Raw genomic sequence first — 26,359 nt, forward strand, 5'->3', positions numbered from 1 at the left:
AAGTGATGTCATATTCCTTATTCTTTCGCCATGCGATTCGCTCTTGGCTAGAAAGGAGTACAGCTTTGGACAGAAGTTGATATTTATATTTATTTTATCAAACAAATTGAAGTACTTGTTTCTCTCCAAATGGGTATAGAATACAACCTTTTAGTTTCAAGTAAGGGCTTTTTACACGATTAGAATGCACGTTCACGTCATTGTTTGTGCTGGTACAGGCTGCTGCACCTACAATTGAGTGAATTATAATTTGAACAAACAGCATTGACATTGACATTTTAGTCACTCTGCAGACACTCTTATCCAGAGCGATTTACAGGAACAATTAGGATTAAGTGCCTTGCTCAAATGTACCTTGGCAGATGTGTTACCTAGTCGGCTAGGGGATTCAGTTACTGGCCCAACACTCTTAACCTCTAAGCTACCTGCATTACCAAGGGGTTCACATTTTTCCAAATAGGGTCCCCTGCATTTTCTAGTGTCAATTTGGGGTCATTTGCAGAAAAAGTTTAGGGACCCCTGACATAGCAGCAAGGCCGGTTACCGACCAGACACGCAGGGCATTAGCCTGGTGGCCACTACTTTTTTTTATGTCAAGTGTATTTCACCATGTCTCAACACACTTTACAGAACAAATGATTTAAAAAAAAATATATATTGATGTTGTGTAGTGCAGTGAAATGCTGAATACAACAGGTGTAGTAGACCTTACAGTGAAATGCTGAATACAACAGGTGTAGTAGACCTCACAGTGAAATGCTGAATACAACACGTGTAGTAGACCTTACAGTGAAATGCTGAATACAACAGGCGTAGTAGACCTTACAGTGAAATGCTGAATACAACAGGTGTAGTAGACCTTACAGTGAAATGCTGAATACAACAGGTGTAGTAGACCTGACAGTGAAATGCTGAATACAACAGGTGTAGTAGACCTCACAGTGAAATGCTGAATACAACACGTGTAGTAGACCTTACAGTGAAATGCTGAATACAACAGGCGTAGTAGACCTTACAGTGAAATGCTGAATACAACAGGTGTAGTAGACCTCACAGTGAAATGCTGAATACAACACGTGTAGTAGACCTTACAGTGAAATGCTGAATACAACAGGTGTAGTAGACCTTACAGTGAAATGCTTACTTACAAGCCCCTAACCAACAATGCATTAAAAAGTTTGGTTGCCAATCTGGTCATTGATTTGTCATTTGAATGTGTGTATCAGTCAGTTTCAGTAATTTCTTCAGTTGGGCTACATCCTGTCCAGAGTTAAAGGATCCATGCAGCCTGTGTGGAAATATATATAAAACACAGGAAAACCACGTTTTTGACCGCACAGGTCCTCTAAAGTGGCACTCAGCAGATGAAACCATAGCAAATCGTTTTCCCCCGCCCGTTTCTGTAAAAAGCTGAAGGATGGAGCTGGAGAAACACTCTCAAATTCATAGACAGAGCTATGGATGCAACGACTGACCGTCCATGATATCAACATCGTAGTTTGAACCATGTTTTGATGCTATACAGCAAGGATTTAAAAAAAAATTCTGCTCAGAACCAGTCTCAACTACAAAGCATTTTGACAGAGAGATCAGACTCTTCCGCAGGCTCCTGATTTAAAGTCAGAAGGGGGTATTAAGATCTTTCCCATGGGAGCTAACGGGCATAGGATCATCTGCAGTTGTTTGTTGAGTGAACTGAGACTTTGCCAAGGTCCCTGGCCCACCATACGAGAGCAGACTGAACATTTAACAGACCTCCCTCAAGTAGCTGGATACACTGCAGAGAGAACTGGGAGAGAACTGGCAGAGCGGTGTTGGCAGAGCTCAGTCCACCCGGATGAAGCTCCCGCCCCAAGAAAGTGGAGCAGCTGCAGGGGACCGAAGTGGCTGCCAATGTGCCATTCTGGGGTTTTGGTGTGGCTCCTGTTGCAGTGTTGGGGCTGCCAATGCGCCATTCTGGGGCACAGGAGGTCTTGGTGTGGCTCCTGTTGCAGGGTTGGGGCTGCCAATGTGCCATTCTGGGGCACAGGAGGTCTTGGTGTGGCTCCTGTTGCAGTGTTGGGGCTGCCAATGCGCCATTCTGGGTCACAGGAGGTCTTGGTGTGGCTCCTGTTGCAGGGTTGGGGCTGCCAATGCGCCATTCATCACAGTTGAAGACCACACTGACGGGGCCCACTGCGTCACAGTTGAAGACCACACTGACGGGGCCCACTGCGTCACAGTTGAAGACCACACTGACAGGGCCCACTGCGTCACAGTTGAAGAACACACAATCCCCTTCATCTTTGTTGTTCCTCACCAGGTCAAATTAGTGTGGAATAACTCTTCAAGAGTAATGGGATGAATTAAGATTCAAAGATGTTATAATTACAATTAAATGGATAAAATTAATTTTAAAAAATACAATAAAAATTGACTAATGTCATTCCTTTTAATTCACCAAGTCAGAGATGAAATCCTTTGTAACCATCTGGTGTTGTTGTATAAGATGGAAAAAAAGGCAGCCAATCAGGATGGTTCCAAAGCTGACGGACAAACGCATTCATTTGTCACTCTTCCACAAACATGGGAGTGAAGCTGGCAACACAGGTGTTTATTAGACACACTGTCTCTGTCGGGTAAAGAAGCACATTAACATAAATATTAGCAAATATTGACACTAAATGTACAAATTCATACACTTTATACGTTCACTACACTAACTTGTTATTGCTTGAAAATACTCTACTACCAAATAACTATACAAATATTAATACATGAAAAGAGTGAACATCATGTAGTAAAATGATGTATTACTAATGAATGCTTTACTCAAGGGATGTAAACTATGATGCCGCTAGGCTAACTGCCTGAGGACAAACTATGATGCCGCTAGGCTAACTGCCTGAGGACAAACTATGATGCCGCTAGGCTAACTGCCTGAGGACAAACTCTGATGCCGCTAGGCTAACTGCCTGAGGACAAACTATGATGCAGCTAGGCTAACTGCCTGAGGACAAACTATGATGCAGCTAGGCTAACTGCCTGAGGACAAACTATGATGCCGCTAGGCTAACTGCCTGAGGACAAACTATGATGCAGCTAGGCTAACTGCCTGAGGACAAACTATGATGCCGCTAGGCTAACTGCCTGAGGACAAACTATGATGCAGCTAGGCTAACTGCCTGAGGACAAACTATGATGCCGCTAGGCTAACTGCCTGAGGACAAACTATGATGCCGCTAGGCTAACTGCCTGAGGACAAACTATGATGCAGCTAGGTTAACTGCCTAAGGAGGACAAACTATGATGCCGCTAGGCTATCTGCCTGAGGAGGACAAACTATGATGCAGCTAGGCTAACTGCCTAAGGAGGGCAAACTATGATGCCGCTAGGCTAACTGCCTAAGGAGGACAAACTATGATGCAGCTAGGCTAACTGCCTAAGGAGGACAAACTATGATGCAGCTAGGCTAACTGCCTAAGGAGGACAAACTATGATGCCGCTAGGCTAACTGCCTGAGGACAAACTATGATGCAGCTAGGCTAACTGCCTGAGGACAAACTATGATGCAGCTAGGTTAACTGCCTAAGGAGGACAAACTATGATGCCGCTAGGCTAACTGCCTGAGGAGGACAAACTATGATGCAGCTAGGCTAACTGCCTGAGGACAAACTATGATGCAGCTAGGCTAACTGCCTGAGGACAAACTATGATGCAGCTAGGCTAACTGCCTGAGGGCAAACTATGATGCAGCTAGGCTAACTGCCTAAGGAGGACAAACTATGATGCCGCTAGGCTAACTGCCTGAGGAGGGCAAACTATGATGCAGCTAGGCTAACTGCCTAAGGAGGACAAACTATGATGCAGCTAGGCTAACTGCCTGAGGACAAACTATGATGCAGCTAGGTTAACTGCCTAAGGAGGGCAAACTATGATGCAGCTAGGCTAACTGCCTAAGGAGGACAAACTATGATGCCGCTAGGCTAACTGCCTGAGGAGGGCAAACTATGATGCAGCTAGGTTAACTGCCTAAGGAGGGCAAACTATGATGCAGCTAGGCTAACTGCCTGAGGACAAACTATGATGCAGCTAGGCTAACTGCCTAAGGAGGGCAAACTATGATGCAGCTAGGTTAAGATGATCTGAAATCATATGAAACATCCCCACTTTTAGCCCACATTTACAAGCAGGCAAAGTAACCTCCTATGTGTGCTGAGGCATGTGTGATCACTCAACATTGACAGGACCGACAGAAAAAGACATGCTCACATGCAAACAAAAGACAACATGTGTCTAGCTTGCACCGTTATGCAATTATTAAGAGACTAGATACAAACAGCTAATCCTGGCTACCAATGTTCTAGCATTCATTTATTGAAGATAGCCAGTGGTATAAAGTACTTAAGTACAACTACTTTAAAGTACTTCTTAAGTCGTTTTTGGGGGGGTATCTGTACTGTATTTTACTATTTATATTGTTGCCAACTTTTACTTTTACTTCCCTAAATTCCTAAAGAAAATAATGTACTTTTTACTCCATACATTTTCCCTGACACCAAAAAGTAATTTTTATTACATTTTGACAGGAAAATGGTCCCATTTACACACTTATCAAGAGAACTTCCTCGGTCACCCCTACTGCCTCTGAAGGGATCAAGATGGCGTCTGAAATTTCTGTACTTCTTTTCAACAACGTTTTAGATCCTATTTGTTTTATTTTCTAACAGTTTAGTTCAGGTAATATTTGTAAATATGTGATGTCACAAGAAAATGTGTTAATATTTCTACAAAAATAGCATTTGATGCTAACCAAATTTAGCTTGGCTAAGCACTAGCTAGCTCTAGGCTAGTTTATCTCAGTCTGATAGCTTAATATAATGGTTGTAGCAACATTTAGCACAGGCCTCCAGTAATGTATAGCTCTTTCCAAATTGACACTGATAGTACAGTGAGTTATATATGATGTGAATGTGTAGATTGTATTTTATCTTTATTTAACTAGGCAAGTCAGTTAAGAACAAATTCTTATTTTCAATGACGGCCTAGGTTAACTGCCTGTTCAGGGGCAGAACAACAGATTTGTACCTTGTCAGCTCGGGGGTTTGAACTTGCAACTTTCCAGTTACTAGTCCAACACTCTAACCACTAGGCTACACTGCCGCCCCAGATGTGTGGTGATAGTATTTTAACCTCAGACCTTTTTTGATGCTGGAGTATGAACTGTGGAGATGTAATGCAATAATAGTTGTAATGGATACTTGGTTTTGATAACCAAAAAGATGAACAAAAGAGAACAGTATTTGAATACATCTTGGAGAATTCCTACTACTGAACACTAGTAACGTTTCTCTGTCTCATCATTTTACCCTGTTAATTCAGGTTTATTATCTGCTGACCACGTCCCAGTCCGAGGCGTGTAACATATGTCAACAGGTGTCAAGGACTTGAAAGTTACAGAAATTGAGTTAACTGTTAGGACAAGGGATAACAATTAAATGAAATCCAGATCCTCAAACCTCACTTAGATGACTGCATTGATAGAATTGGCTCTGCTGCTTACGTTAGTTAGATTTGCTAAAAGGTTAATGGCAGGTGCCTCTGAACTCTCGAGCTTCTGACATCTCAGCTTTCATTACGCCTGATAACTTCGTACAATATACTGTGATGCCCTTTGGAATGTGTAATGCACCTGCTACTTTTCAGCGCCTAGTTAACATTGTGTTCGTGGATGTGCCAAATTGTACTGCTTACATTGACGATGTGGTGATTCATTCGTCTACTTGGTCTTATCATCTCGCCACCTTGAAAAGTGTGTTTCAGTGGTTGTAGAATGCTTCTTTAACCCTCAATTTGGCCAAGTGTGAGTTTGGGAAGGCTACTGTGGCTTACTTGGGGACGCAGGTGGGACGAGGTCAAGTGTGAGTTTGGGAAGGCTACTGTGGCTTACTTGGGGACGCAGGTGGGACGAGGTCAAGTGTGAGTTTGGGAAGGCTACTGTGGCTTACTTGGGGACGCAGGTGGGACGAGGTCAAGTGTGAGTTTAGGAAGGCTACTGTGGCTTACTTGGGGACGCAGGTGGGACGAGGTCAAGTGTGAGTTTGGGAAGGCTACTGTGGCTTACTTGGGGACGCAGGTGGGACGAGGTCAAGTGTGAGTTTAGGAAGGCTACTGTGGCTTACTTGGGGACGCAGGTGGGACGAGGTCAAGTGTGAGTTTGGGAAGGCTACTGTGGCTTACTTGGGGACGCAGGTGGGACGAGGTCAAGTGTGAGTTTGGGAAGGCTACTGTGGCTTACTTGGGGACGCAGGTGGGATGAGGTCAAGTGTGCCAAATAACTGGCAAAGTGGAAGCAATTGTTGCTTTTCCTGCTCTCACGACATGTCGCCAGTTGTGCAGATTCCTGGGGATGGTAGGGTACTATCGTACGTTCTGTAAGAATGTTTAGATGGTAGTAGCTCCCCTGACATCTCTGCTTAGTCCCAAAGTACCATTTAAGTGGTCCGAGGAATGTAACTATGCTTTTGTGTCACGTTCTGACCTTCGTTTCCTTTGTTTTGTCTTTATTTAGTATGGTCAGGGCGTGAGTTGTGGTGGGCAGTCTGTGTTTTTCTATGTGTGTTTTTCTCTGCCAGAGCCGTCAGCCAGTCCTGAGCTGCCCCTCAGTCCGGAGCTGCCCCTCAGTCCGGAGCTGCCCCTCAGTCCGGAGCTGCCCCTCAGTCCTGAGCTGCCCCTCAGTCCGGAGCTGCCCCTCAGCCCGGAGCTGCCCCTCAGTCCTGAGCTGCCCCTCAGTCCGGAGCTGCCCCTCAGTCCTGAGCTGCCCCTCAGTCCTGAGCTGCCCCTCAGTCCTGAGCTGCCCCTCAGTCCGTAGCTGCCCCTCAGTCCTGAGCTGCCCCTCAGTCCTGAGCTGCCCCTCAGTCCGGAGCTGCCCCTCAGTCCGGAGCTGCCCCTCAGTCCGGAGCTGCCCCTCAGTCCTGAGCTGCCCCTCAGTCCGGAGCTGCCCCTCAGTCCGGAGCTGCCCCTCAGTCCGGAGCTGCCCCTCAGTCCAGTGGGGCCCTTTAGTAGGGTTGCCAGTCCTAGGTCGGTGGCGAGGGTCGCCGCTTTAAAGAGGCCACAGAGGCGGGCGAAGAGGCGCACCAGAACTTTGGTGAAGTGGGGTCCACATCCTGCACCAGAACCGCCACCGCAGACAGACGCTCACCCAGACCCTCCCCTATAGGTTCAGGTTTTGCGGCCGGAGTCTGCACCTTTTGGGGGGGGGGGGTACTGTCACGTTCTGACCTTTATTTAGTATGGTCAGGGCGTGAGTTGGGGTGGGCAGTCTGTGTGTTTTTCTATGTTTTTCTATTTCTATGTTTGGCCTGATATGGTTCTCAATCAGAGGCAGCTGTTTATCGTTGTCCCTGATTGAGAACCATACTTAGGTAGCCTGGGTTTCACTGTTGTTTTGTGGGTGTTTGTTTCCTGTGTCAGTCTTTGTGCCACACGGGACTGTTTCGTTAATATTAACTTTGTTATTTTATATTGTGTCATGTTCAGTTTATTCTATTAAAACATGGACACTTACCACACTGCGTTTTGGCCCGATCCTTGCAAAACCTCTGACGAAGAGGAGGAAATCTGGCGTTACATTTTGAGTCCAAAGCACTACTTGTTAGTGCCCCAGTGCTTGCCGCTCCCAACTTTGACAAACCATTTAAGTTGGACGTATACGCTAGTATAGTATCATTTGGTAACGGAATTATGAGTTTTAATCACTTAATAATTCACAACCAAAATATACATCAGAAAAATCACTAGAACTAATTGTTAGCTCCACCATTACTGGATTAATTCTGTGTACTTTCATTATCCCCCCTCCTCACAAAGACAAATGTGAAAATATCTTGAAGTTATGTGGGGTTTTGGTAACGGAATTACAAGGCACAAGACAATATTACCAAAACGATTTCTCCAAACCCAAATGTAAGTGTTGATAATAGTAGTCAGGGGTCTTTATGTCAACATGATTCTGGTTTTATGTAGTTCTGATATTGGACCTCTTCAGACTTTTTCTGGTGATGTTTTCTAGGACCCCTTTTCCATCTGTTTACCCAGAAATCAAAGCCTTCACTGGTTCAAAAATGTATCTAGAATTACATTTACCAAAAATATACACTCTTAGATTTCATTTCACACCCAATTACACATGCTCCTATGAACGTCATAATTGGTGCTTAAATCAAAATCCCATTTTATTGGTCACAACACATGGTTAGTAGATGATATTGCGAGTCTAGCGAAATGCTTGTGCTTCTAGTTCCGACAGTGCAGTATTATCTAACAAGTAATATCTAACAATTTCACAACAAATACATAATAGACAATCCTTTTACATGGAAATGCCCTACTGTACCTCTAGAGATACTATCCATCCCCAACTAGTAATAAAGTGGTTGCTACTGGCCTCTCCAGCTTCAGGCTGAATCACACCCATGATGAGAGGAGGTTTACTGGACACACAGGGAGAAACTACAGTCTGAATCACACCCATGATGAGAGGAGGTTTACTGGACACACAGGGAGAAACTACAGTCTGAATCACACCCATGTTGAGAGGAGGTTTACTGGACACACAGGGAGAAACTACAGTCTGAATCACACCCATGATGAGAGGAGGTTTACTGGACACACAGGGAGAAACTACAGTCTGAATCACAACCATGATGAGAGGAGGTTTACTGGACACACAGGGAGAAACTACAGTCTGAATCACACCCATGATGAGATGAGGTTTACTGGACATACAGGGAGAAACTACAGTCTGAATCACACCCATGATGAGAGGAGGTTTACTGGACACACAGGGAGAAACTACAGTCTGAATCACACCCATGATGAGATGAGGTTTACTGGACATACAGGGAGAAACTACAGTCTGAATCACACCCATGATGAGAGGAGGTTTACTGGACATACAGGGAGAAACTACAGTCTGAATCACACCCATGATGAGAGGAGGTTTACTGGACACATAGGGAGGACCTACAGTCTGAATCACACCCATGATGAGAGGAGGTTTACTGGACACACAGGGAGAAACTACAGTCTGAATCCCACCCATGATGAGACTACCTTTAAGGCGTAAGGGTTTGGTTAATGTTAGGGTTAAGGTTAGGGTTAAGGTTAGGGTCAGTTTTAGGTTTTGGTCAGACGGGCTGTCAATGGGATGTTAGTCAGAAATGCCCATTTAGTCTTTCCCTTCTCAAACCTGTCCTCCCCCTAACCAGCTCATATCATGTATTCCACCACCAGCACACCTGATTCACTAATCAGAGGTTTGGATGATTAGTTGACCAGTGGACCAAAGTGGACTGGATCTAGGTGAACTATGTGGAGAGTCTTCCAGGGACAGTACAGTACAGACTGAGAAGCTAACAACAGTGTAGTTTACTCAACTCATTCAAACTATCATGACTATTGTTTAGAGAGAAGATCTGCACAAGGGCATAAAGTTTAAGATATAGCAAGAAAGGACAATATGCAAGGTAGCCAAAGTGGAATCAAAAGTCATAGGCCTAATCATCAATCAAATATGAAATATAAAACCAAAATATAATCTACATATAAAGACAACATGTCATCTACATGTGTTATAGAATAGCTCCCTTCTCACATCCCAGGTCATGTTTGGACTGGAACGTGACAACTCAACGGGCTATGCGCATCTCCCCAATAGCCTACAGACAACTTTCCTGAGTGCAATGTCATTAATGTGACCGATATGTACAGTATAATAAGCAGAGTGAAGAAGGAAAAGATCCCACCTCTGACGCACAGCAGAGACATCGCTGCTGAGATTTCCCCTGGAGCAAGAGTCCCTCAAGAATTTAAAAACAGTCATTGCGTTTCAATGATTGTACTCCCCAAACGCTTGTTGCATCGTGAACTATCCTCCCAGTCCCTTGGGAGTTCATCGGATGGATGATGCGCCGCTGCCATTTACTTGGATGAGAAGTTGGACGAACGCTCCTCCAGCTCACGATACGAGATGGTGGAGAACTACAGTGTGGTGATGTGTCGTTCACGAACGAACGGCTCTCTCTGAACGGATATTTTTGTTGAACCTCGGGAACCGAATTGCATCGGTGAAAGAGCCATTCATCTGGCTCTATGATTTGCATACTGCTACTACTGCTTGTTGAGCTCAGAACAACGCTTTTCTGCAGATAAATTACACCATCATTATCTAAAGGGGGTGAATCCTCACTGCAGAAATAATAAATAGTGGGGAGAGTGGGTCAATCTGGTCCACGAGGATTTATTTCATTGAACTTTAGGCCCATACAAAGACAAATCACACAACATAGACTACCAAATAACCTTAGGCAAAAATACACGAAATAAAAATCAAGTGAAAATAGTTATAAATGTCTTTATCAATTATGAGTAGCTAAACGTGATCGACTTTTGGACACTGATGCGCAGGAGAACCCCTAGCTGTCAATCAAGCAGGCGCGGTGAACGGATTATGACGCTCAAGCGTTCCAAATGACGCAACAATACAGCTCCAGACCAGAGAAAGTTAATGTCGAAGTTATTATTCAGTTCAACACTAAAACTGAGGTTTGACACGTGTGATTTGAGGTGAGTCAAATATTTACAAAAGTTTACAATACATTAACCATCCGCTTCGTTATTAAATTTGCTATCAATCACTCTATCTGTATCTACTCTTCTGTCTGTCTGTCGGACTATCTGAGTTGTCTGTGTACTGTCTAGCCAGCATATGCCAGAAAGGCTCATATTCACAAAGTCTCATAGAAGGAGTGCTGATCAATAATCAGTTAGGTCTTTTAAATTAAACTGAATACGTTTTGATGGACAGGAGGCGACCTGATCCTAGATCAGCACTCCTACCCTGAAACACTTTGTGAACACAATCCAGGTGTACTGTGATTATGAAGTTGTGATGAGGTATTATTATATTAGTTGTGCTGATGCATGATGGGTTGTAGGCTAGAGCTTGAGGACTCAACTCTGAAGACTGTTTCTGAATTCACTGACCTGGTGAGTAAATGTTGTGTACAATGGCACCATCTAGTGACAGAAACATAGAAACACACATTGTTGCTGAACGAAGGCATCTCTTTATTTTCCAGAAATAAAACTTGTAGACCTTTCCTGCAGTCTCTGAGGAGATGGACACCTCTTCTTCTTCTGGACGATCTCTGTCTCCTACTGGGACTGTCTTCTTACCCCCTCCTATCATGTGGAACAGTCTGTAAGTCATTCATCACATAACCTAGCTCTGGTCCAGGGCATTATGTGCGGCTTGCTGAAGGAAGGCTCAGTGTCTGCAAGCTGTACGTAACGCCCTGGACCAGAGTGACACATTACCCACCTCTGGCCATCATAGACAGTCAACTCATCACATTCACGTACTGTAAGTCACAGTTGTGTGATTTGTGTTATTAAAGACAGTTAAATTGAGCAGAAGTTTAATTATTAGTTTAATATTGTAGTAAATTGTCTGAGTTCACTTCCTAAATAATGTGTTGACATTCCTTTGCTCCCAGCTACAAGCAGGCAGAGATGGAGGTTCACTTCCCGAGAGAAGAGAAGAAGACCTGTACAGAGAAGGAAGCCCACATGCTTGAGTTGAGGGGGAAGGATCGAACGATCCGAAACCAGAAGAAGGAGATGGACAGACTTCAAGTGTGCCTCTGGGAGGAGGAAAAGAAGAAGAGGAATGGTGGAACGGAGAAGGACAAGATCATTGAACAATTACAGTCTGAGTCAGACAGTCTCCGAGCCCTTTTAAAAGATGAAAGGAGGAGAAGAAGAGTAGAAAGGGGTATAATGACAGAGTGGAAGGCTGAGATCCTGAGACTGAGGGAGGCAGAGAGCCAGAGGGAGGCAGAGAGCCAGAGAGAGGCAGAGTGCCAGAGGGAGGCAGAGTGCCAGAGGGAGGCAGAGTGCCAGAGAGATGCAGAGAGAGAGAGAGAAGCAGAGAGACAGAGAGAAACAGAGAGCCAGAGAAATGCAGAGAGACAGAGAGAAGCAGAGAGACAGAGAGAAGCAGAGAGACAGAGAGAAGCAGAGAGACAGAGAGAAGCAGAGAGACAGAGAGCAGCAGAGAGACAGAGGGAAGCAGAGATAGCCACAGAAGCAATGGAGCACCAGAGAAAATTGCAGGAGATCCACAGACTCAAAAAACTGCTGGATCTACTGATGGTGGACCTACAACTGGCCCACGTAAGACATGTCATTGTTATTATTAAAAGGCAGTGTATATTTACCCAGCTGAAAATGAATAGTGGCAGACAGCGGTACGCTAACCCAATGTTAACTTTTATTCCTTTCCTTAACCCTTACCTTAACCTCACTGAAACTATACCTAACCTTTACCTTAACCCAACCCTAGGTCCCGAACCTAACCTTCATTTATCTCAACCCCTATGCCTTTCTTCTGCCGGTTGAATATCCACTTCCTTATTAACGTCATTACTGTTGTTGTTGTTGTTGACTGTATCTGTGAAGGTTGTAAATAGCTGCATTAGTGAAGCATCATTTGTAGGAGTAATTTCTACAAGCATAAACATCAGAGGCAACATTGTTGTAACATCACACAAATTGTAATCGGAATTTCTCAAACCCCTAACTGAATGGGCAAGAAGGTTGTGTGTTTGTATTTGAACACATTTTGGACATAATTGATTCCATAAAATGTCTCGTAATTTTTTCAAACAATGATAATACATTAATTGACATTGAATTGTCCAGATGAATTGATCAAAATGACCCTGCTATTGATGTTGTCCAGTGTTTGATTCAATTACCTAGCTCTAGGTTGTATTTCTATGTATCATTCTCTGCAAATCCTTTGAAAGTATGTCTTGGTCATAGATTATCACTAATTTTACCTTTTAAAATGAAGCAAGAGATAGAGAGATTGAGGCTATGGCAGAAAGTCATGGAGGATCAGCGACCAAGACTGGCCTGGAACAACAAACCTATTGAGACAGGAAGAGAGAGGGAAAGAGAGAGGGAAAGAGAGAGAGAAAGGGAGATGGAAAGTGAGAGAAAAGCAGAATTGGAAAGACAAGAAATGAAGAAGAAAGTGGAACAGGCAGAAGAAACGATAAAAGTGTTAGAACGAGAGATTGAGAGATTGAAAGAGATTGAGAAGGAAATCACATTTGAAAGAGAAAGAGACGTGCGTATTGGAGAGAATGAGAAAGTCAAACTGGTTAACGAAAAGGTAAAAGAGTTAGAGAGAGAGGTTGACAGACTGAAAGAAGATATGACAACAAAAGAGATTCAATACAAAATCAAATTTGAAAGAGTGAAAGAAGCGTTTAGAAGACAGAATGAGAGAGTGAAACAGGTTAACCAAAATGTGCTAGTGTTAGACAGAGAGGTTGTGAGAATGAAAGAAGAGATTAGATTGAAAGACGAGACTGAACCAGAGAGAACATTTGATAGAGACAGAGAGAGAGAAAATGATTGGAGACGAAGTGAAGAGGAGATGAAAAATAGAGTGGAGAGAGAGATGGAGATGGAGACAGACCTCATCAATGACAAAAAGACGTCTGAATTGGAGGAAGTCTGCAAGAAAATCAAGGAACAGCGGATAGAATTAGAAAATATGGAAACAGACAAATATAAATGGAAACAGAACCAAATGGACATGGAGGAGAAGATGGAGGGTGAGCACAACAAACAGAAAGAGGTAGAAAGAAAGAGAATGGAGAAAATACTAAAACAGAGACAAGAAGAAGATGAGAAGAAGAAGGAGATGGAGAGAGAAGAAGAAGAGAGACGCAAACAGAAGCACATAGAGATGGAAGAGGAAGAACGAGAAAGGGAGAAAGAGAGACAGAGGGAGATCAAAAGGAAGAGAATGGAGAAGAGACAGAAAATAATGAAAAGAGAAGAAGAGAGACAGAGAGAGATTGAAAGAGAGATTGAAGAAGAAAGATGTAAACAGAAGCAAATAGAGATTGAAGAGGAAGAAAGAGAGAGGGAGAAAGAGAGACAGAGAGAGATTGAAAGAGAGATTGAAGAAGAAAGATGTAAACAGAAGCAAATAGAGATGGAAGAGGAAGAAAGAGAGAGGGAGAAAGAGAGACAGAGAGAGATTGAAAGAGAGATTGAAGAAGAAAGATGTAAACAGAAGCAAATAGAGATGGAAGAGATAGAACGAGAAAGGGAGAAAGAGAGACAGAGCGAGATCAAAAGGAAGAGAATGGAGAAGAGACAGAAAATTATGGAAAGAGAAGAAGAGAGACAGAGAGAGATTGAAGAAGAAAGATGTAAACAGAAGCAAATAGAGATGGAAGAGGAAGAAAGAGAAAGGGAGAAAGAGAGACAGAGCGAGATCAAAAGGAAGAGAATGGAGAATAGACAGAAAATTATGGAAAGAGAAGAAGAGAGACAGAGAGAGATTGAAAGAGAGATTGAAGAAGAAAGATGTAAACAGAAGCAAATAGAGATGGAAGAGGAAGAAAGAGAGAGGGAGAAAGAGAGACAGAGCGAGATCAAAAGGAAGAGAATGGAGAATAGACAGAAAATTATGGAAAGAGAAGAAGAGAGACAGAGAGAGATTGAAAGAGAGATTGAAGAAGAAAGATGTAAACAGAAGCAAATAGAGATGGAAGAGATAGAACGAGAAAGGGAGAAAGAGAGACAGAGCGAGATCAAAAGGAAGAGAATGGAGAATAGACAGAAAATTATGGAAAGAGAAGAAGAGAGACAGAGAGAGATTGAAAGAGAGATTGAAGAAGAAAGATGTAAACAGAAGCAAATAGAGATGGAAGAGATAGAACGAGAAAGGGAGAAAGAGAGACAGAGCGAGATCAAAAGGAAGAGAATGGAGAAGAGACAGAAAATAATGAAAAGAGAAGAAGAGAGACAGAGAGAGATTGAAAGAGAGATTGAAGAAGAAAGATGTAAACAGAAGCAAATAGAGATGGAAGAGATAGAACGAGAAAGGGAGAAAGAGAGACAGAGCGAGATCAAAAGGAAGAGAATGGAGAAGAGACAGAAAATTATGGAAAGAGAAGAAGAGAGACAGAGAGAGATTGAAAGAGAGATTGAAGAAGAAAGAAGTAAACAGAAGCAAATAGAGATGGAAGAGGAAGAAAGAGAAGAAGAGAGACAGAGAGAGATGGGTGAGAAAGAGAGACAACAACAACAAGAGGAGAGACAGAAACAAAAGGAGAAGGAGAAAGAAAGGGAGAAAGACAATGAGAATCAGAGAGAGATGGAATTAAGAGATCAGCAACAGAAAGAGATGGAGAGAGAAAAGATGACTATGAGAGAAAGGGAGGAAGCAGGAAGAAGAAAGGAGGGGCAGAAAAATATTTTGGGGGAAGTTGAGGGACAGAATGAACTGGAGATAGAACAGGAGAGAGAGATGGAAGAAAAGCAGGAAGTGATTAAGGAAGCAGAGGAAGAGTACAGGGAAAGAGAAGAGAGAGGAAAGGAAGTAAGCATGAAGAAACATGTAGTAGTTAATGTTAAAGCAAAAGCACGGGAAGTCTTCAATAGGCGTAAAGAGAGGAGGTTAGAAGTGTTGAAGGGGGAACGAGAACACATAGAAAGAGGACAACAAATCAGGAGGGAGAAGGAGGAAAGACGGCTGGAGATGGAAAGAAAACAGGAGAGGGCAAGACAACAAGAGGAGCAGGATAGAAAACAAGAGATTGAAATTGCTAGACAGAAAGAAATGTTGAGACTAAGAGAGGAGGAGAGGCAGAGAGAGGATGAGAGAGAGGAGCAGAGAAAGAGAGCCATTGAAGGCCATTTAGCTTTAATCAGAGAGAGAGAAAATATAATACAGGCAAAAAAAAGAGAGGAGATGGTGGAAGAGGAAAGAAGGGAGATCCTTGAGTACAAGAGGGGTGACTTAGAGAAGGAGGAGAAGGAAGATGACAAGGAGGACATTCTCCCACCTGATAATAGTATCCGAAGGAGAGCTGTGGGCTGGGTGAACAAGAAGTGGGAGAAGAGGAACCTCAAAAAGATAGAGAGAACCTGTCAGAGAGAAGCTGAGGAGGGCCATAAGATCGTCCACATAGGTAAGACCTGTTTTCCCTCTACTTATGACATCATCCTCTGTAGTCTCCTCTACACACATACGTTCCACACCAGTCATCATGTTGCATCATTGTTTCAATATAAAACTACTGTCCAAAATGGTTAGGCTGATCTGGTATCAACTTAAATGTAATGTACACAGGGAATTTAGAATGGAAAACTCAACTGGATCTCAATGACCCTGGTCTAAAGTAGTGCATCATAGCCTTTTGAGGCCCTAAGAAACATTTTGTTCAGGTTTTTGACAACATTTCCTCCCAATCTACACTTTGCAACGGGGCGTAGAGAACATATTGCATTTTTTAAGCAAGTTTGCTGCAATTCTACACATTTTCCCATGGGTTGGAGAGAAGAATTAGCCGTTTTGAAATCTATTTCCTTCAATTCTACACATTTTGCCATGACTTATGGCATGTTAAGATAATATCTGAATGAAATTGACTAACAAAATTAATGGGGGCTCACTGTAGTTCAAGGCCCCTGGGTAATTTGACCAAAAAAGGTTTTTGGGGGGGTCAGGGGGCCCCTAGTTGCCATGGGGCCCTAAGCAATCGCATATGCCCTGGCACTTTACAAAGAATAGGTGCCATTTGGGACTCGTGTTAAACTTTGGGTCAGGTCAATTCGGGATGGGAATTATTTAAATGTATTGACAAATTCCATGCCATGCTCAAATGAGAAGAGTAAAGAATCATTGAGATCCAACTGGGTTTTCTATTCTTCATTCCCTGTGTCCATTACATTTAAGTTGACACCAGATCCACTAAGTTGAATGAGAACTCTACTTCTTCTCCCCTTCCAGTCATCCCTGGACCCATAAGGATAACCATGACCCGGGCAGAGAGAGAGAGGGAGAAGAGGAAGGAGCTGCTGAAGGCTGAGGAGAGAAGGAAGAAGATGGAGGATTTCAATAAGCAGTGGAGAGAGCGGTCCCTGCTTAAAAAACAGACTCATGAAAAACTGAAGGAGGAGAGGGAGAGGATGAAGGAAAACTACCTGGAGCAGATGCATCTGGAGGCTGATGCTCAAATCAACACCCGGTGTCTAACCACCCAACACAGCCATGATTACAACCATGGTCAGGAGTTGCCCGGATGGGCCACAGGCCAGCAGGTAAGCCAAGATCCCACTGGATCTGCAGATGGCCACCAGGAAAGGCCAAGGAGGCAACAGGCATGGGCAGAGAACCAGGAGGGGAGTTCAGAGAACCAGCAGGAGGGGCCAGAGAACCAACAGGAGGGGCCAGACAGGCAGCAGCTAGATGCTCCAGAAGAGGTTGAAACATCAGAGCCAACCTCCAAGAACAAGAAAAAGCCAAGCATCTGGAAGAAAATTAGGATGGGGTAAAGAATGTTTAAACATCTATTCATGTTTTACACTGTTAATATATACATGTTATCACTTTAAAAAGTGACATTATCCAAATGTGAGGGTTTAGTGCACATGCAACACACATGTAAATATATAGATACTTACCTGTCTCTGTGATGTCTTACAGCCTTCCTGATGTGCTGTCTGCCTAGAGCTGGAACTCGATGAAGCCACAGTTCCACTGAGGTTACGTTGGTAATTAAAAGTGTCGCCCAATAATTCCTCCTCCTCTTTAAGTCATCGAGCCACATTTCCTCCTCAAAACATTATAGTCTCCTCAAGCCAGCAAGTATCCTCTTTATCAGGCAACAACCATCGAAGGTCAGTGACCCTCCTCCCCAGAACAGAGACTCTCATCTTTATCCTAGTTAAATTAATCTCTGATCACCACCTCTACAGTCCTAGAAAATATCCCCAAAATGGAAATGGTTTCAACAGAAGTCCTCCCCTCAGACCAGTGGCTCCACAGACCAGAGTTTCTCATCTTTATTCAAGTTGAATGCAACTCTGATCATTTCCACCACCTCTCCTGTTAAGGGGAGGTGCTGAAAAGGAGGTCTGGGAGGAGGTCTGCAGGTAGCCTGGACCGGACCGGTAGCAGCTAAGTTGCTGGCTCCATCCCCGGGCAGAGCTGCTCAAGTCAGGCCACTGATGTTTGATGATGTCATTTTGTTATCAAATTTATTAAAAAACAATATTGTTGTTACGGTGTGGATTGTTTTGTTATTTATTAGAATTGAAACATCCAGTAGTCATGGTAGATGTTAGACTTTCAATGAGACACCTAACATTCCATCAGTTTGATACAATGTGTGACATGTTATATTAGAGAGGAGTCCTCTATACACATCTATTTTAGACCATAGGAGAAATATCAGATTGAAATAGCTTCTCTAAGAATCTGAGGAGAGAGCAACAGTAGACGCATCGTTAGCTCTCCCACCTCCAGTTCAGTACTCGGGTCATTCCACCTTTTGGGGAGTGTAACTTTTATTTCTCCTAATTCTAACATTCTGTCATAAAGAGCACATGTTCAACTCAATATAAAACATGTTTACCATCTCAAGAGTAACAAATACATACTATAGCAAGTGCTTGTGTGGAATTGTTTGTTGTAAGTGCACGTTTGACTGGTGCACAACGGGTTATTTTGTACCCACATTTTGTTGTTCTGGATGCCGTTTGTTTTGTTAAATAAACTGCTCCGGTTATTACCCAGTTCTGCTCTCCTGCGCCTGACTTCCCTGCCGCCAGTTACGCACCCCTTACAGAATTCCACAACAACTATATGGAGTCAGCAGTAGCAGGTGCCCTTGGTATAGGGGTCGAGGACCGCGTCCGGGAGCACGCAGCGATGCTCCACCATCTTGGCGCTGCCATGGACCGCGTCGTCCAAACCCTCCAGCACCTCCACCAGCACAACAGGGGCCTCCACTGGCCCCTGGAGCGGGATGGAACGACAGGGCCCTGATCGACCACTATCGCTGCAGTTTGCGCGAGGATGTCTGTCGGGAGCTGGCCTTCACCCTCACCTTCAATCAGCTGGTGGACCTGTCCATTCGGCTGGATAACCTGCTGGCTACCCGCGGACATCCAGATCGGGGTCTGTCAGTTCCATCCCCCAGCACCACCGCTCCGATGCCCATGGTGCTGGGAGGTGCTGCGTTTAGGGAGACCGGAGGAGGTTCCATCTCGTGCACCATCTGTGGCCGAAGAGGTCATACGTCTTCCGGCACTACGGGGTGCCTGAGGATATAGTGTCTGATCGGGGTCCTCAGTTCACTTCGAGGGTCTGGAGGGCGTTCATGGAACGTCTGGGGGTGTCGATCAGACTTACCTCAGGTTTTCACCCCGAGAGTAATGGGCAGGTGGAGAGAGTTAACCAGGATGTGGGTAGGTTTCTGAGGTCTTATTGCCAGGACCGGCCGGAGGAGTGGGCTGCGTTCGTGCCCTGGGCAAAGATGGCCCAGAACTCGCTCCGCCACTCCTCCACTAACCTCTCCCCATTCCAGTGAGTACTGGGATTCCAGCCGGTTTTGGCACCTTGGCATCAGAGTCAGATCGAGGCTCTTGCGGTGGACGACTGGTTCAGGCGCGTGGAGGAGACATGGGAAGCAGCTCATGTTCACCTCCAGCGGGCCGTGCTGCGCAGGAAAGCCAGCGCAGACCATCACCACGGTGAGGGCCCGGTTTTCGCACCGGGGGACCGGGGTCTGGCTCTCTACCCAAAACCTGCCCCTCCGCCTGCCGGAAGCTGGGGCCACTTAAAATCCTGAGGAGACTGAACAAGGTTAGTTACAGGTTATAGCTTCCCCCAGATTACCTTTTTAACCCCTCGTTCAATGTGTCTCTCCTCAGGCCAGTGGTGGCTGGCCCGCTCCAGGAGTCTGAGGTGCGGGAGGTTCCTCTGCCCCCTCTGGACATTGAGGGGGCCCCAGTGTATTCCTTTCGCTCCATCCATACTGGATTCAAGGCGTCGGGCGAGGGGCCTTCAGTACCTCATGGAGTGGGAGGGGTACGGTCCGGAGGAGAGATGCTGGGTTTCGGTGGAGGACGTGTTGGACCCTTCAATGCTGCGGGAGTTCCACCGTCTCCGTCCGGATCGCCCTGCACCTCGCCCTCCGGGTGTCGGTGGAGGGGGGGGTGAGGTACTGTCACGACTTCCGCCGAAGTCGGTCCTTCTCCTTGTTCGGGGGTCGTACTGCAGTGTGCGTCGCCGGTCTTCTAGCCATCATCGATCCACTTTTCATTTTCCATTTGTTTTGTCTTGTTTTCCCACATACCTGGTTATCATTTCCCTCATTACTTGTTGTATACAGTGCCTTGCGAAAGTATTCGGCCCCCTTGAAAGTATTCGCCAGACCCACTGGCTCCAGGTCATCTACAAGTCCATGCTAGGTAAAGCTCCGCCTTATCTCAGTTCACTGGTCACGATGGCAACACCCACCCGTAGCACGTGCTCCAGCAGGTGTATCTCACTGATCATCCCTAAAGCCAACACCTCGTTTGGCCGCCTTTCGTTCCAGTTCTCTGCTTCCTGTGGCTGGAACGAATTGCAAAAATCGCTGAAGTTGGAGACTTTTATCTCCCTCACCAACTTCAAACATCTGCTATCTGAGCAGCTAACCGATCGCTGCAGCTGTGCATAGTCTATCGGTAAATAGCCCACCCAATTTTACCTACCTCATCCCCATACTGTTTATATTTATTTACTTTTCTGCTCTTTTGCACACCAGTATCTCTACCTGTACATGACCATCTGATCATTTATCACTCCAGTGTTAATCTGCAAAATGTTTATTATTTGCCTACCTCCTCATGCCTTTTGCACACAATGTATATAGACTCTCTTTTTTTCTACTGTGTTATTGACTTGTTAATTGTTTACTCCATGTGTAACTCTGTGTTGTCTGTTCACACTGCTATGCTTTATCTTGGCCAGGTCGCAGGTGCAAATGAGAACATGTTCTCAACTAGCCTACCTGGTTAAATAAAGGTGTTCTCAACTAACCTACCTGGTTAAATAAAGGTGAAATAAAAATAAAAAATGTAAAAATGTAATGGTTTTGTTGGAATATTAAAGATCCACATCTTTTGAACTACCCTGCTCTCTGCGCCTGACTCCTGCACTCACTACTTATTGAAGCCGTGACTCCATGGTGCTGTAAAGAAAGCTCTGCTGTTGGGACAGCTTTAGGTCGACCCTAACAGTTTGTGGGCATCGTTTGTTAAAGTTATAGTGCCATTAATGTATTGTTTAGTGTTGTGTTGTGTAGTGGCTTTGCTGGCATTCATCTAAAACATTTTGGGGGGGGAGTTTTAACCACCAAGATGTACATGCTGCAATCACCACTGGGTGGGTGAATTATAACACACCAACCCTGTTACCTATAGATAGACAGTCTAGACATGTTGAAACTATTTACATGTGTTTGGTAAGCTTGCATTCCATTCCCCCTGTCACATGGGGATCTATGGTTGATTCTAGATGAAATAGTCAACTCTGTTACAGTCAACCCTGTCACTTTATTTGGCCCTTAATAGGCACTTACTATAGTATGTATTTGTTACTCTTGAGATGGGAAACATGTTTTATATTAAGTTGAACATGTGCTCTTTATGACAGAATGTTAGAATTAGGAGAAATAAAAGTTACACTCCCCAAAAGGTGGAATGACCCGAGTACTGAACTGGAGGTGGGAGAGCTAACGATGCGTCTACTGTTGCTCTCTCCTCAGATTCTTAGAGAAGCTATTTCAATCTGATATTTCTCCTATGGTCTAAAATAGATGTGTATAGAGGACTCCTCACTAGTATAACATGTCACACATTGTATCAAACTGATGGAATGTTAGGTGTCTCATTGAAAGTCTAACATCTACCATGACTACTGGATGTTTCAATTCTAATAAATAACAAAACAATCCACACCGTAACAACAATATTGTTTTTTAATAAATTTGATAACAAAAATGACATCATCAAACATCAGTGGCCTGACTTGAGCAGCTCTGCCCGGGGATGGAGCCAGCAACTTAGCTGCTACCGGTCCGGTCCAGGCTACCTGCAGACCTCCTCCCAGACCTCCTTTTCAGCACCTCCCCTTAACAGGAGAGGTGGTGGAAATGATCAGAGTTGCATTCAACTTGAATAAAGATGAGAAACTCTGGTCTGTGGAGCCACTGGTCTGAGGGGAGGACTTCTGTTGAAACCATTTCCATTTTGGGGATATTTTCTAGGACTGTAGAGGTGGTGATCAGAGATGAATTTAACTAGGATAAAGATGAGAGTCTCTGCTCTGGGGAGGAGGGTCACTGACCTTCGATGGTTTGTTGCCTGATAAAGAGGATACTTGCTGGCTTGAGGAGACTATAATGTTTTGAGGAGGAAATGTGGCTTGATGACTTAAAGAGGAGGAGGAATTATTGGGCGACACTTTTAATTACCAACGTAACCTCAGTGGAACTGTGGCTTCATCGAGTTCCAGCTCTAGGCAGACAGCACATCAGGAAGGCTGTAAGACATCACAGAGACAGGTAAGTATCTATATATTTACATGTGTGTTGCATGTACACTAAACCCTCACATTTGGATAATGTCACTTTTTAAAGTGATGACATGTATATATTAACAGTGTAAAACATGAATAGATGTTTAAACATTCTTTACCTCATCCTAATTTTCTTCCAGATGCTTGGCTTTTTCTTGTTCTTGGAAGTTGGCTCTGATGTTTCAACCTCTTCTGGAGCTTCTAGATGCTGGCTGTCTGGCCCCTCCTGTTGGTTCTCTGGCCCCTCCTGTTGGTTCTCTGGCCCCCCCTGTTGGTTCTCTGGCCCCTCCTGCTGGTTCTCTGAACTCCCCTCCTGGTTCTCTGCCCATGCCTGTTGCCTCCTTGGCCCCTCCTGCTGGCCATCTCCAGATGCAACAGGCTCGTGGCTTACTTGTTGGCCTGTCGCCCACCGCGGCAATTCCTGACCTTGGTTGTAGTCGTGGCTGTGTTGGGTGGTTGGACAACGGGTGATGTACTGGGTGCTGAACTTCTGGATTTGCTCATCAGCCTCCAGATTCATCTGCTCCAGGTACTTTTCCTTCATCTTCTCCCTCTCCTCCTTCAGTTTTTCATGAGTCTGTTTTTTAAGCAGGGACCGCTCTCTCCACTGCTTATTGAAATCCTCCATCTTCTTCCTTCTCTCCTCAGCCTTCAGCAGCTCCTTCCTCTTCTCCCTCTCTCTCTCTGCCCGGGTCATGGTTATCCTTATGGGTCCAGGGATGACTGGAAGGGGAGAAGAAGTAGAGTTCTCATTCAACTTAGTGGATCTGGTATCAACTTAAATGTAATGGACACAGGGAATGAAGAATAGAAAACCCAGTTGGATCTCAATGATTCTTTACTCTTCTCATTTGAGCATGGCATGGAATTTGTCAATACATTTAAATAATTCCCATCCCGAATTGACCTGACCCAAAGTTTAACACGAGTCCCAAATGGCACCTATTCTTTGTAAAGTGCCAGGGCATATGCGATTGCTTAGGGCCCCATGGCAACTAGGGGCCCCCTGACCCCCCCAAAAACCTTTTTTGGTCAAATTATCCAGGGGCCTTGAACTACAGTGAGCCCCCATTAATTTTGTTAGTCAATTTCATTCAGATATTATCTTAACATGCCATAAGTCATGGCAAAATGTGTAGAATTGAAGGAAATAGATTTCAAAATGGCTAATTCTTCTCTCCACCCCATGGGAAAATGTGTAGAATTGCAGCAAACTTGCTTAAAAAATGCAATATGTTCTCTACGCCCCGTTGCAAAGTGTAGATTGGGAGGAAATGTTGTCAAAAACCTGAACAAAATGTTTCTTAGGGCCTCAAAAGGCGATGATGCACTACTTTAGACCAGGGTCATTGAGATCCAGTTGAGTTTTCCATTCTAAATTCCCTGTGTACATTACATTTAAGTTGATACCAGATCAGCTTGACCATTTTGGACAGTAGTTTTATATTGAAACAATGATGCAACATGATGACTGGTGTGGAACGTATGTGTGTAGAGGAGACTACAGAGGATGATGTCATAAGTAGAGGGAAAACAGGTCTTACCTATGTGGACGATCTTATGGCCCTCCTCAGCTTCTCTCTGACAGGTTCTCTCTATCTTTTTGAGGTTCCTCTTCTCCCACTTCTTGTTCACCCAGCCCACAGCTCTCCTTCGGATACTATTATCAGGTGGGAGAATGTCCTCCTTGTCATCTTCCTTCTCCTCCTTCTCTAAGTCACCCCTCTTGTACTCAAGGATCTCCCTTCTTTCCTCTTCCACCATCTCCTCTCTTTTTTTTGCCTGTATTATATTTTCTCTCTCTCTGATTAAAGCTAAATGGCCTTCAATGGCTCTCTTTCTCTGCTCCTCTCTCTCATCCTCTCTCTGCCTCTCCTCCTCTCTTAGTCTCAACATTTCTTTCTGTCTAGCAATTTCAATCTCTTGTTTTCTATCCTGCTCCTCTTGTTGTCTTGCCCTCTCCTGTTTTCTTTCCATCTCCAGCCGTCTTTCCTCCTTCTCCCTCCTGATTTGTTGTCCTCTTTCTATGTGTTCTCGTTCCCCCTTCAACACTTCTAACCTCCTCTCTTTACGCCTATTGAAGACTTCCCGTGCTTTTGCTTTAACATTAACTACTACATGTTTCTTCATGCTTACTTCCTTTCCTCTCTCTTCTCTTTCCCTGTACTCTTCCTCTGCTTCCTTAATCACTTCCTGCTTTTCTTCCATCTCTCTCTCCTGTTCTATCTCCAGTTCATTCTGTCCCTCAACTTCCCCCAAAATATTTTTCTGCCCCTCCTTTCTTCTTCCTGCTTCCTCCCTTTCTCTCATAGTCATCTTTTCTCTCTCCATCTCTTTCTGTTGCTGATCTCTTAATTCCATCTCTCTCTGATTCTCATTGTCTTTCTCCCTTTCTTTCTCCTTCTCCTTTTGTTTCTGTCTCTCCTCTTGTTGTTGTCTCTCTTTCTCACCCATCTCTCTCTGTCTCTCTTCTTCTCTTTCCATAATTTTCTGTCTCTTCTCCATTCTCTTCCTTTTGATCTCGCTCTGTCTCTCTTTCTCCCTTTCTCGTTCTATCTCTTCCATCTCTATTTGCTTCTGTTTACATCTTTCTTCTTCAATCTCTCTTTCAATCTCTCTCTGTCTCTCTTCTTCTCTTTCCATAATTTTCTGTCTCTTCTCCATTCTCTTCCTTTTGATCTCGCTCTGTCTCTCTTTCTCCCTTTCTCGTTCTATCTCTTCCATCTCTATTTGCTTCTGTTTACATCTTTCTTCTTCAATCTCTCTTTCAATCTCTCTCTGTCTCTCTTCTTCTCTTTCCATAATTTTCTGTCTCTTCTCCATTCTCTTCCTTTTGATCTCGCTCTGTCTCTCTTTCTCCCTTTCTCGTTCTATCTCTTCCATCTCTATTTGCTTCTGTTTACATATTTCTTCTTCAATCTCTCTTTCAATCTCTCTCTGTCTCTCTTTCTCCCTCTCTCTTTCTTCCTCTTCCATCTCTATTTGCTTCTGTTTACATCTTTCTTCTTCAATCTCTCTTTCAATCTCTCTCTGTCTCTCTTCTTCTCTTTCCATATTTTTCTGTCTATTCTCCATTCTCTTCCTTTTGATCTCTCTCTGTCTCTCTTTCTCCCTTTCTCTTTCTTCCTCTTCCATCTCTATTTGCTTCTGTTTACATCTTTCTTCTTCAATCTCTCTCTGTCTCTCTTCTTCTCTTTCCATAATTTTCTGTCTCTTCTCCATTCTCTTCCTTTTGATCTCGCTCTGTCTCTCTTTCTCCCTTTCTCGTTCTATCTCTTCCATCTCTATTTGCTTCTGTTTACATCTTTCTTCTTCAATCTCTCTTTCAATCTCTCTCTGTCTCTCTTCTTCTCTTTCCATAATTTTCTGTCTCTTCTCCATTCTCTTCCTTTTGATCTCGCTCTGTCTCTCTTTCTCCCTTTCTCGTTCTATCTCTTCCATCTCTATTTGCTTCTGTTTACATATTTCTTCTTCAATCTCTCTTTCAATCTCTCTCTGTCTCTCTTTCTCCCTCTCTCTTTCTTCCTCTTCCATCTCTATTTGCTTCTGTTTACATCTTTCTTCTTCAATCTCTCTTTCAATCTCTCTCTGTCTCTCTTCTTCTCTTTTCATAATTTTCTGTCTCTTCTCCATTCTCTTCCTTTTGATCTCCCTCTGTCTCTCTTTCTCCCTCTCTCTTTCTTCCTCTTCCATCTCTATGTTCTTCTGTTTGCGTCTCTCTTCTTCTTCTCTCTCCATCTCCTTCTTCTTCTCATCTTCTTCTTGTCTCTGTTTTAGTATTTTCTCCATTCTCTTTCTTTCTACCTCTTTCTGTTTGTTGTGCTCACCCTCCATCTTCTCCTCCATGTCCATTTGGTTCTGTTTCCATTTATATTA

General features: G+C 44.0%; 4 protein-coding genes across 4 annotated transcripts; 2 read left to right on the forward strand and 2 right to left on the reverse strand.

Annotated features, from left to right (window-relative positions):
• Positions 1 to 11,159: 11,159 nt before the first annotated feature.
• Positions 11,160 to 13,746, forward strand: LOC149975316 (uncharacterized). Its single transcript, XM_090209665.1, has 2 exons — positions 11,160 to 11,242; positions 11,538 to 13,746. The coding sequence occupies exons 1-2, from the start codon at positions 11,160 to 11,162 to the stop codon at positions 12,439 to 12,441; spliced, it is 987 nt and encodes a 328-aa protein (XP_090065791.1). The 3' UTR covers positions 12,442 to 13,746.
• LOC110498257 (uncharacterized) lies at positions 12,893 to 17,464 on the forward strand. The gene is made up of 2 exons (XM_021574885.3): positions 12,893 to 16,043; positions 16,865 to 17,464. Exons 1-2 carry the CDS (start codon positions 12,893 to 12,895, stop codon positions 17,407 to 17,409), a joined length of 3,696 nt encoding a protein of 1,231 aa, XP_021430560.3. The 3' UTR covers positions 17,410 to 17,464.
• A 1,263-nt stretch (positions 17,465 to 18,727) lies between these two features.
• On the reverse strand, positions 18,728 to 24,844 carry LOC149975317 (uncharacterized). The gene is made up of 5 exons (XM_090209740.1): positions 24,028 to 24,844; positions 22,603 to 23,206; positions 19,431 to 19,677; positions 19,062 to 19,136; positions 18,728 to 18,874 (listed from the first exon to the last, which is right to left on the reverse strand). Exons 1-5 carry the CDS (start codon positions 24,842 to 24,844, stop codon positions 18,728 to 18,730), a joined length of 1,890 nt encoding a protein of 629 aa, XP_090065866.1.
• A 105-nt stretch (positions 24,845 to 24,949) lies between these two features.
• On the reverse strand, positions 24,950 to 26,300 carry LOC149975318 (uncharacterized; the record flags this gene model as incomplete). Its single annotated transcript, XM_090209741.1, has 1 exon — positions 24,950 to 26,300. A coding segment is annotated over exon 1 (1,323 nt), but the record flags the coding sequence as incomplete, so codon positions are not given.
• Between the last annotated feature and the right edge of the window lie 59 nt (positions 26,301 to 26,359).

This window comes from Oncorhynchus mykiss, chromosome 19 (genome assembly GCF_057628025.1).
Source record: "Oncorhynchus mykiss isolate SJ-2025 chromosome 19, ASM5762802v1, whole genome shotgun sequence".
NCBI classification, from domain to species: Eukaryota; Metazoa; Chordata; class Actinopteri; order Salmoniformes; family Salmonidae; genus Oncorhynchus; species Oncorhynchus mykiss.

Coding starts and splice junctions, on each gene's coding strand:
- LOC149975316 (XM_090209665.1), top strand. CDS start 11,160: ATGGACACCTCTTCTTCTTCTGGACGATCTCTGTCTCCTACTGGGACT. Junction 11,243..11,537: donor CCTATCATGTGGAACAGTCT/GTAAGTCATTCA, acceptor CTTTGCTCCCAG/CTACAAGCAGGCAGAGATGG.
- LOC110498257 (XM_021574885.3), top strand. CDS start 12,893: ATGAAGCAAGAGATAGAGAGATTGAGGCTATGGCAGAAAGTCATGGAG. Junction 16,044..16,864: donor CCATAAGATCGTCCACATAG/GTAAGACCTGTT, acceptor CTCCCCTTCCAG/TCATCCCTGGACCCATAAGG.
- LOC149975317 (XM_090209740.1), bottom strand. CDS start 24,844: ATGGAATTAAGAGATCAGCAACAGAAAGAGATGGAGAGAGAAAAGATG. Junction 19,678..22,602: donor TGGAAGAAAATTAGGATGAG/GTAAAGAATGTT, acceptor AGCTTCCGGCAG/GCGGAGGGGCAGGTTTTGGG. Junction 19,137..19,430: donor ACTCACTGGAATGGGGAGAG/GTTAGTGGAGGA, acceptor CTTCGGCCACAG/ATGGTGCACGAGATGGAACC.